At 42.1% G+C, this 11559-nt stretch overlaps 2 protein-coding genes across 2 annotated transcripts; both read right to left on the reverse strand.

Moving 5' to 3' along the window:
- Positions 1-326: 326 nt before the first annotated feature.
- On the reverse strand, positions 327-2095 carry LOC103974307 (UDP-glycosyltransferase 73C6-like). The gene has a single exon (XM_009389098.3). It carries the CDS (start codon positions 1988-1990, stop codon positions 536-538), a length of 1455 nt encoding a protein of 484 aa, XP_009387373.2. The 5' UTR covers positions 1991-2095; the 3' UTR covers positions 327-535.
- Positions 2096-2603: 508 nt separating this feature from the next.
- Positions 2604-9617, reverse strand: LOC103974306 (uncharacterized). The gene is made up of 7 exons (XM_009389096.3): positions 8973-9617; positions 7458-7765; positions 6593-7312; positions 5262-5390; positions 4785-4988; positions 4226-4426; positions 2604-3038 (listed from the first exon to the last, which is right to left on the reverse strand). Exons 1-7 carry the CDS (start codon positions 9238-9240, stop codon positions 2913-2915), a joined length of 1956 nt encoding a protein of 651 aa, XP_009387371.2. The 5' UTR covers positions 9241-9617; the 3' UTR covers positions 2604-2912.
- Positions 9618-11559: the final 1942 nt, after the last annotated feature.

Below are 11559 nucleotides of genomic sequence, written 5' to 3' on the forward strand. Positions count from 1 at the left end.
TTTATAATTTATATTTTTTATAAAGTATTTATTAAAATATCTGCTTGTAAGATCTTAAGTTAAATGCTTCATTTTTTTTTTTTTTTTATCCTAAGGAACTATACAAACTTTCGAAGAAATTAATTTTTTAGGAATAAATATGCAAGAGTACCATTGATGTCATATCACGCAATTGTTTTCTGAAGATGCAAAAGCGCCTTATACGCGAACAACAGGTACATAAAACATCGATGGATGGTTTGAAGTTCAAAACCAATAGGTCGTCTTAATGGACGACTCCTACGAAGCATGGCTTAGAACGCTAAAGAAGTAGGAGATCAAAGATGCAATGCCGACATGTAGCATGGCTTGTTTATTTTTCTGAATTAAGAGGATAGAAACGAGACTGGAAACGGGTCACATGAGATGCATAGGATTGAGGCGAGAGCGAAGGTGATTGCAACGCAACTGAGAACATGACCCACCCAAGAGACCACATCAGAACGTAGAACAGAACTGGAAGCCGAACTGGTTGCGTAATACCCTCGTTGATGTACTACTTGGCTTGGCATAACTTCGAGACATAATCGAGTAAGCGCGTCAAGTTCTCCTGAGACGATCCGCCCTCTTCGTCTACAGCCTTCCTTGCTTTCTTCCCCAGTTCCTGGGCTCTCTGTCTCCTGCCTTCCCCTTCCTCCCCTCCATCCATCACGCTGCGAACCGCCTTGCTCACGTCTTCCCGCTTCACTAGCGCCACAGCCTTGTCGAAGACATAGGTTATGGGCGCTTCAACCCCGATGGGCACAGCAGTCTTCAGCACCTGCACCAGCAGCTTCTCGTTGAGGAACTGGTCGGCGAAATGGGGCCACGTGATCATAGGCACGCCGGCGCTGACGCCCTCCAACGCGGAGTTCCATCCGCAGTGCGTCACGAAGCCCCCGATGGCTGGGTGCGACAGGATCAGGGCCTGCGGCGCCCACCCCGTGATCACCAGTCCCCTCCCCTTGGTCCTCCCCTCTAATCCCGACAGCCACGTTTCCGTCGCGGGGGTTCTCTCCCTGTCCTTGATCACCCAGATGAACGGGCTTCCGGACTCCTCCAGGCCTTCCCCGATCTCCGCTAGTTGCGAAGGCTGCGTCTGGGTCAGGCTGCCGAAGCTCACGTACACCACGGACCGCGGCTGCATGGAGTCCAACCAGACCATGCACCCGTCCCCGTCGACCGACGCCTGGCTCCCTCTTACCGCCTTGCTCGCCCTGTCCCTGTTGCCGAGGCAGAAGGGGCCGATGGCCCAAACCTTCTTCCCCGTCGCCTCCCGGTACTTGTCGATGTATGACGGCTCCAGGTCGTCGAAGCTGTTGAGCACCAGCCCGTCGGCCGTCTCCTCTGCCTCCACCGACTGCGCATAAATATCATCCCACCCGAAGGCGTCGAAGAAGCCGGGCGCCTGCGCCCTCGTCGTCACGATCCGATCGGGTAAGCCGGGCACCACGAATGGTTCCGAGTCGTCGGATATGCTCTCGCGTACCCTCTGCCGGCGGATGTTGTGGTAGCAGAGCACCGCGAAGCTGGATATCCAGTGGCAGACCAGCCTGGGGACTCGGAGTGCTCTTGCCACCTCCATGGTCCACGGAAGCCACACGTCGGCGATTATGCAGCTCGGGCGGGGGCGGTGATCCCGGAGATAGGATTCCAGAGGGAGGCGGAGCAAGGCAGTGGCTCGGAAGAAGTTGGCGAAAAGGTGGGGCGGCACCACGTCGACGTGCTCGCAGCCCTCGGGCAGGCCCACTTGGGCGCAGGGGAAGGGCAGCTCCACGAACCGGATGGGAAGGCCGGATTCGTCGATGCCGCGGATTACAGCCCTGATGCGGGACGCGTTGACGGGGGTGGTGACGACGCTGACCAGGATTCCGCGCTCCGCGAAGAGGCGGGCCATGTCGATGGCGGGGATCAGGTGTCCATGGGCCATCAGCGGCACCACCACCAGGTGTAGCCCGCTGTCGCCGTTCATGGTGGTAGGACGAATGATTGTTGCAGACCACGGAGCACTAACCAAATTCAGGAAGGAGAGGCGGAGTCTTCGTTTTTGTAGACTTTGTAGGCTCACTGCTGCACGTGTAGTTCACGGGTAAGAGTAGCTGACAAGGCAAAGGGCCGACAACCCACGTGGCCACCTCGATTCTCGAACCTTTTTTTATCACGTTTGAAACAAACAATAATAAAATGTTTGTAGCTGCTGTTACCGTTAGAGGCGCGTCGGGCACTCCTGTATACTCGCAAGACGAGCATCATACCACGCTTTATCATCATCGATTAGAACAAACGCAATCGTGCTCCAAATAATTAGTATTATATATATACATATTTTAAGTATTCTTTAGAGAAAACCCTCTGTATTGGGATTTTCGTATAACATTCCCAATTTAAAGTGGGAGATTTCTGAGGACGTTTCCTTACTTTCATAATACTTTAATATTTTTTCAGAAAGAAAAGGCAGTCTGAATGAGAACAAGTGAAATGGGAGCATTCTACGGGGAAAATAGAATCGAAATAAAATATTTTTCAAAGGAATTAGTCCTTAGAAATTAAGTGAAGATTCGTTAAGCAGAATCGACTATTAATGCTGTACAACTTATCCTGCCGCATTAATATCATAACCATCCTCACAAGCGTTACAAGCAAAACGCTAAGATCAAGAATGTGCGAGCTCCAGCAACCCTGAGCATTGGGTCCGGCTCCAAGCTAAACACCATGAACATGAAAATGGCGTCAACCCCACCCACAACCAAAGAAGAAAATCCCAAACAGAAAAAAAAAAAAAACAAAAAGAAACAAAGAAAAGCCCCAACGGGTTAGATCTCTAATCCTCGTAATAAAAAGAGAAAAATGAGGGAGACAATATTTGATTGAAGGCATCAGACGAAAACTAGATGCTACCGGCCGTGCAATGCAAATGGCGAGGATAGCAGTCTAGTTATAAAAGGTGAGAGAGCCGCGAGTAACGCTTTGGGGCACTCCTCGTGGGGTAGATGTCCACAGCTTGATATTGCGACGAGTCTCTGCAAAGCAGCACCAAAGAGGAAAAGGGAATTAACCAAACTGTCTGAAAATCGTTCAAAAGCCCACAAAACAGTTCATGGCGCAAAAGAAATTGCCTAACAAATGAGCAATTCCTTATATATCCAATTGCAGACAAATTGCCATAAAAGATAGGTCTGTTAGGTGTTCCCTGATGTACCAGTTTCTTTTTTTTGTTTCTTTTCTACCTGAACTTGCAAACCAGATAGGCATGATATGAGAATGTGTAGATCCAACCAATAAAATTTTCCATTGCTTCATATTGGGACAAGGAATGTTATAAGGAAGTGGCTCTCAAGAACATCAAATAAGAAAATGTTCGATTCTCTTTCTAGAACAATATTTCCAATAAGAACTAGTTCAAGATTTAAAAGCTAACTGCAGTGCATCACCATACTTCATTAGTTATAGGCCCATGCACTAAACACTGTATTTTCGAAATACTATTTAGATTTTACATCTCAAGTAAGCATTTAATTATTGTCAAAAAGAAATATTAATGAAACAAATGATTAACTCAAGAATTCCATTTTAGATAATTAAAAATTTACAATTGAGATGGAAAGCTACATTTTTTTTCTCTACCATGTCTAGACCCTTCAATCTCATACTACAATTAGCTACCATTTCTTTTCACCTCAACTTTCTTTTAACTTCTTGCCCAAAAACAACAAAGGAAATGACAAATCTGCAGTTTATAGCTTGATAAAGGGCATACAATTAACACAAAAATATAGCATAACAAAATGTAAATTCATTATATTATTTCTTTAGAAGTAATAATTATTTTGGCTTATCAATCTACTAATATGGTGATTTGAAGTTTTAATTGTTCAAAATATATTAAGATGGTGATTTGAGTTTTATGGACAACCTTCAAAAGCTTATTATTTAATTGGTCTACAGCAATTATTTGGATAGGTAAATTGATGCTGCCTCTCATAAATATAATAGCTTTAAGAAACTTCAAAAAGGTATAAAAGGATAAGCATGCTTATCTATGGTACAAAGACTATTATGTTAAGGAAAATCATCACTTAAGCACCATTTCGATCGAGAGAAACATTATTTATCATGAAACAAAGGCAGTAAATTTCTTTAAAACAAAGGTATTCAACTTTCTACATCTAAATGGAGAACTAAAGTAGGGATAACCCAGGCCACCTACCGAATTTACAAACTTTGACGCCATAGCTTGAGAAGACTTCAGAGGCACGAGTGCATCCTCAGCACCAGCTACTACAAGAATTGGGAAGTCTTCAACTGATTTCAGCAATGCTGCTGCATTCTGTGGAGAGAGGACTGTTGCAAAGGATAGTCGCCCTATTTCATGTAGTGCTTCATCCCATCCTTCAACAAATAACGGTGCCTGCATATAGACCAACAATGGCTCTAAATAACATGCATACAGAAGTTTATAATTACATCAAGTACATAGAATACCAGAAAAATTCAGTTCTGACACCTAAAAGATAGACAAAAAAAAAGCGAGAGAGAATTTTCCTTATGGTTGTTTTGTTTAACTACATAGATAAGCATGCATTTGGGATTTTTCACTTGTTCTTTGGAATAACACATTATTCTTTGGAATCTAAGAACAAGGTTGTCAAAGGAAAAGAGGGAGACATGAACTTCTAAAAGGAAAGGAACCACCCATAATAATTCAGTCGACAGATGCCATAGCATATATAAGTTATTCACAATTAAGCATGAAATATGGATGATACCTTATAGAGGTTCGTAACTTCAGGTGTCAACTTGGTAGCATCATACCATGCATGGCGGTTAATGACTTGAGTAATTTCAGTACGTAGCAAAGGGCGGACCAAGTGTTTCTTCCCTAGTGAAGTATGCAGGAGGATTCGAGCAAAGGCAGGAACAACTTCTCTTGATAAACTGACACTAACAAGTACCACTCCCTTGACTTCAACCTAAATATTGCACACATCAAGTGAAAATCAAAATCACAAAAGGGACTTTCATAGACATGGAACTTTCAAAAGGAACATCAAACCAAACCAAAATTTGAGAAGATTGATCAAATTTGACCATCAAGAAGAGGCAAATACATGGAATGTTAACATAGGATACAAGCTAACGAAAATACAAACACACACAAATTATATATGTTTAGATAAAAAAAGTTCTCATGTGCTCTACAGCAAAAGAGTTTGCAATAATAGAAATTACAGACAGTTCCTCACATTAGCAGAACCATTGGATGCCCGGATCTTCTCTGCTGCTTTTAGAACAAGGAGGCCACCATCATCATGACCAACAAAGATGACAGATGAAAAGCCCATCTCCAAACAAAATGCGATAAGAAGATCCACCTGCAAGACTTTGCAAAAACTTCTTCAAATGGTCTAAGATCAGTCAAATAAAACTGGCCGAATCAAAGACCAAAAAACCATTAAAAAACAGGAGATGCATGGTTTTTTCCTCGACAAGGTGGAATTGAATATTTGAGTAGAGAGGATCTTGAGTATGTCAGCAAGCATGTGGACTAAGCAAGTGTGATGCATCCCCTGGTTAGCTTTTCTTAACATATATCTGATTGCCCAAGTGAAAAATAACATGCATGGCTCTGATTAATCGAAGTACAAGCAGAACAGTTGGCCATTCAACCATGATGTCTACTTTTTTGGAATTGCAATGAAACATAAAAAATGTGGTTCTTCTTGTTGCATGAGCCAGCAGATGAAATGTCACCAATTTGCACTAGAGCTACAATCAACCAGTTAAATATGCATGTAAAATACATCATGGCTCCAACACTAATTCACATGGCTTCAGGAGCATCACATTATTTTTTTTTTTGAAAAAACAGCCAATGGCCAACCTGAGAACAATATTCCTGGTTGTCTGTCATGCAAATTAGGGATACAAAGGCAACATATCATGATTATGAATGCAATATATGCAATACTACAAATAATTTCAATGATTAGTTAATGATAAACATGCAAGAAATTTGAAGAGCTCTTGTTCCTCTATATACAACATAAACATATATTGGCAGAAAAACCAAGGTGCATCTGATAAGCCAAGAAATCTTTAGGAATTGGATAATCCTAAAACTAATTTTCTTCAACTGGATTATATATTGCAAGTTAAAATAAAAAAAAAACAAGATTTTTTTCTTTAGTAACTAATATGTAATTTAGGCACCGGATAACCTTTGACTTAGAAAATAAAATATCCATCAGAAGCATTATGAAGAAGAAGCATTTACAAATTGTGGGGGGAAAAAGATTGTTCTACCTATCCAATAAAAAAAAACAAAGGGATCTAATTGAAGTTCTAGCATAAGACAAAGAATCCTCAAAAATTAAAAGTTATGTCTGTTATCAATATCGGTAATAAGAAGACGATTGAGCAATGCTCCAAAAAGACCACTTCCATGAAAACCATACAAAGAAAATTCTTAAACTTTTAAGGAACTTAAATGTCTATAATGGACTACAGATTATTAGATCTGTGAAGGAAACTTATGACAGTACTTCATATACTTCGTGAGGAACAAGAGAATCACCTGTGATTCAAGCTTGTATGGGTTTGGCAATTGCTCATCTTCCCAATCCTTTCTACGAGGGCGAGTTGTTAATCCCCAACCAGGCCTATCAAAAGCAACAACTGGAAGTCCAACCTGCCTAGCCAATGCACTCATCACATATCTCCACGAAAAAACCCCTCCTCCAAAGCCATGCACCAAGACTATGGCAACTTTGCCCCTTTCATCAATCCCATGTTTCAAGCTCATGAATTTAGTTGAACATACATCAGTATAGCCATCATCGAGACTAAAACTAGGTATTGAATCTGAAGAAAAATTGGATGAGTTTGTAGCATCAGCCAATAGTGGTGCATACAGGGAGGAATTCTGAAATTGGTTACTGAAGCTCCTACTAAGATGATGACTTGTTTTAGATGGAAGTATCAAAGGCTTCTCAAGTTTAAGCCTACCAGATGAAATGCCCCGAGGACTTGCATTAGGGCTAGATTCATGGGAAGGCGACAAGGCCAAAGACCATGAAATAGGTGATTCAAAAAGGCTAATCTTATAATGAACAGTAATCCCTTGGCAAGTAATGAATAAACTATCCACATCAGCAAGAAAGTTAATTGGAAGTTCACACTCATGATGAACTATAGCCTTTCTTTTGATTTCACCATCAAACTTTGAGTACTTCCCCGAGCATGGTGTGGGAGATCGAGGGACCTTGTATCCAGAGAATACATTGCAGGCCAGAACCTGAGATAAAATAAGCAAGGTCATAAGAAAGTGCCACTAAATTTGTTATCTTTAACAATATGCAAACGGTATGGCAACCTGCTAATAGACAACTGAAGACAGCACAAATGAGCATTTGCACATATAACTGTAATACGAAACATACCGCTTCAGGATCTGCACGATGAATCAATAGCTTTCTCCGTGCTCTACAGCTCGTTCTATAAGCAACCACGGTGTGACCAAGTGCAAAGACTAATGAAGAAAGGAAAAGTATGGGCATCCCACACGATATCTTCAAATGAAGCCTCTCTCGTACCGATGAGGGTGAAGCATCAGTTTCAATTTCTGATATAGGACTAAAGACACAAGCTTTAACTGACAAGATGATAACTGAAGCCAAGGAACATAGCAATGCCGTTCCAAGAAATGGTCCACTAGAAATGGCTGGACTATCACAAAGAGAATACACACCTGCAAATGAAGAAAACAAATTCACAATCCAAAATTCTCACGAGCATGGAGCATTGCTGAAATCAAAATTGATCACTGCAAAAATCATAAGAAAGGCCTATGACATTCTCTGATCATAACTGTGGATTCAAAGACAAATAACTCTCAAAGAAACTGGATATGATTTCTTTCCTCATCACAAATCATATATGCATTCAACTACTCCACTAGGGCACCACATTTTTAAGTGACCAGCCAACTTATTTTACTTCAAGAAAAATCAGCAGAACCTTACAAAAATGCTCACCTCATCTAGCCAGTTGAAAACTTTACTGAAAATAAATCAGCAGAACTATTCTTACATAAATGTTCACCTCACCTGGCCTGTTGAAAACTTTGGAATCAGTTGCAAAGATTGTGCTTTTTAATTGATATGACACCTAATTTAGGTGAAAAAATTTTGTAGTCAGTATCTTGTGACATTTTAACCAGAAAGCAGATAATTCACTGAGATAATTATTTCTTTAACCATCACAAAAACTGAAATTTAATGAAATGGTTAATTGGGTGAGGTCAACATTGAGGTAACTTGCCCAAATTCATATTGCTGTCTTAAGAAAGTTTAAAGGAAGGGAAAGCTCCTGAACAAGCAAAAGAACTAACCCCATTACATACAGAACTAGACAAAAATATAGCAAACTTAGAATCGCTCATCATAAAAATGTAACACAAATTTGATTTCGAACACAAATTCTAATTCCTAATGAGCAGAAGAACATTTCCTTTTCCTAATTGCTTCTGCCAATTGATTTCCGAAAGAAGTAAAACGTGATAAACGAAAAAAAACATCAAAGGAAAAATAGGGAACTAGAATGAAAGAAAATAAAACAATAAAAAACTAACTTTTTCCTCTTATTCGAAGAAAAGGTCAAAAAAGCAGTCACTTCAAAAATTGTGCAGAGCTTTTCTTATTCTCCGTCTCCCCGGTTGTTGCAGGAATAGGAAAACAGAAGGCGGAGAGCTCACCTTCATTTTGAAAGTCTACACAATTTCGATAGTCGAATCTAGACAACATATGCTATAGAAAAATGCCGTAAACAGAAACTAGAAAGAAGAATGGGCAAGACAAAGGTCCGATCACGCAGCACGCAATAGTTCAGAGGGATGAAGAATAAATGACAGATTAAAGGGGAGAAAATTGATGTGATCGAGGAAATAATAGCGCTACATGTGATTATGAGGGATCTGACGACGGAAACAAGAGGTATATCCATCAAGGAGCTCCGGAAACTGTATCCGTCGAGGTACCCTCTGAATCCATGGCACCTCACGCAAGCGAACGTCGACGCCAGCGCCAGCGACACGGAGACATCCCCGAGCGCCACAAGCAAGGGAGCCGATAGCACAAGCAACGAGGCCACCATCGTCACCATGAACAAGGCAGTCCGGAACCCCCTCCGAATCGTCTCCAAGCTACCCTTCCCAGCGGTGGCCATGACCGAACTCCCCTCCCCTCCCCTCCCAGTCAGAAGTCGCCACAGACCAACTTTCTCTCCAGAGGTCGTGGGATCGGTGGCTCTTGCGTTCGATGGATCAGTCCGCCTTGGGGCACGGCGGCGGAAGAAGCAGCGATGAGGCCTTGGCCGAAGAAGAATCGAAGACCGCGATCGTCGATGCCGACGGCACTCTGGCCATCCCCGTGCGAGCTCCACCTCAATTAGGCAGCGGATGCGCCACCGAATCGATCGGGGAGGCCATAGGTTAGGGTGAGGGGCGGGGGAGCGGTGGGGAGCGGAAACGGGGTAAATAACAATGAATAAAATAGCTTGAGAAATTGAAAAGCCTCGGAATGGCTCGAGGAGCTGTAAGGGTTACCAAACTCGAGTCGAATATATGTGTATGTCTGTATCGATCCTCATTAATTAACTCAACTGGGGTTGTGAGGAAATGACGAGAAGACCCTCGCCAGCCACTACGCCCAAAATTCCTTCCTACCCGTAGGTTGGGGTCAGACCGGAGACGGCGTGCAGCCTGAAAGGTAGAGCATCGCGGGGCCTGGCCGAACTGGTGGTGGACGATAGGAACGAGGTGAGACCTGCGTGCTTGGTTCTATCTGTAACGGGAATCTATTGGGAAAAGGGAAAACAAGAAAGCAAGAACGGAACCAAAGACAAACAAAAATTGGTAAGGAAATGGGGGGAGCGTACTGAGATTTCCAACTTTTGTTTGTGCGTTACTTAAACAGAACCCAAAAGACGGTTTTTTTTTTTGTTTTTTTACTTTTCCTGAAAGAACGAAGAAGTCAATACCATTTGGTTCGGGGCCGGCGGACAGACGGCGGACGGCGGTGGGGCCCCGTGGCCTCCTCGTGACAGCGCGAAATGATCGGAAGTTGGGCCCGCCGGCGTTCGGGAAATGGACGAAGCCAACAGCGGAGCGCAGCTCACAGCGAGGCCCGGCGCGGGGCGGGGGAGTGATTGAAGCAAATGTGTTTAGCTGTCGAGGTCGTCGTCAACAAAGATGAGGCGGACGGGCGGGCGAAACCAAACTCCAGGAGGACGTGACCGACCGTTGCGTGGCTGAGAAGGAAGGCCATGTGGTCGAAACCAACGCATCTGGAACGGAGGTGTGTTCGATTGGAGATAGGAGTCGTCGACGTGGGCGGAGGCCACTGATGACGGTCGGATTATACGTAAAACAAAATTATTTACGTACGAGAGAGAGATTAAAAAAATACCGAGAAAATAATATTATATTATTAAGAATTTAAAGAATAGCACTATATATATTAAATTCGATTCGTAGCTTAATCAGACTTCGCGTTATAGCCAACATCTTACAATAAATGAAACCATGCAATATATATATAAACCATCTTATATATATATATATATATATATATATATATATATATATATATATGCAAATTTTTAAAAAATATTCTTAAGTTTAAAAGATTTTTAAATAGCACATTTGAAAATTTTTTGTGATGTTTTGTTCGTAAATAATCATTCTACTCTCATTGGCTATTACCTTCCGTCTACTCAATTGTTCCCCTCGGTAGTGTCAACCACCTCTCTCTAGCGACTTGCCCAAACGATGGAGATGTAATTGTCCCTATTGGATCACATTAAATATGCAATAAAAGGTATAGCTTTCATGAGCAACAATGGGTATGGGCAAGAGATGCTAGAAGACCATGCCAGGGAGGAAAAGGTAACCCCTTCACAACAATCAATGAAGGTGGGGTAGGGAACCCTCTTGTAAAGATTGCAAGAGATGGTTGTAGACCCTCACGCGACCACCAGACAGATGTAGGGTGACCTTGCCAATAGCTACTGCACTAATTTTTGTTTCATTGTCCATCTTGAGGTTCATCTCATCTCTCATCAATCTCTCAGGTCTTACTAGAACATGCAACGAATTACAAATATGATAAACACTACCGGTATCCAATATCCATGTGTTATCATAAGAGTATAACAAATTGAGACTGATCATGAATGTACTTGAAGCTTCTCCAAGCTTTTGTTTCGTCCTCTCTACAAGGTACTCTTTGTAGTTTCTCTTCTAGTGCCCATCTTTACCCTAGTAGAAGCAATAACTGTTTCTTAGCAACATTTACTTTACTCGATTTGCCCTTACTCTTGCCATTCTTAAGGGACTTTTCTACTTTCATTTTCTTTTTGGTCTCACTAGTATAAAGAATTGGCTTCTTTTTCTTGATAGTGCTCTCTACCCCCCTCAACATATTGTGAAGCTTAGGGAGAGTTATCTCAAGCTTGTTCATATTAAAATTCATTATGAATTATGAA

This window comes from Musa acuminata, chromosome BXJ3-3 (assembly GCF_036884655.1).
Source record: "Musa acuminata AAA Group cultivar baxijiao chromosome BXJ3-3, Cavendish_Baxijiao_AAA, whole genome shotgun sequence".
In the NCBI taxonomy this organism is placed as follows: domain Eukaryota; kingdom Viridiplantae; phylum Streptophyta; class Magnoliopsida; order Zingiberales; family Musaceae; genus Musa; species Musa acuminata.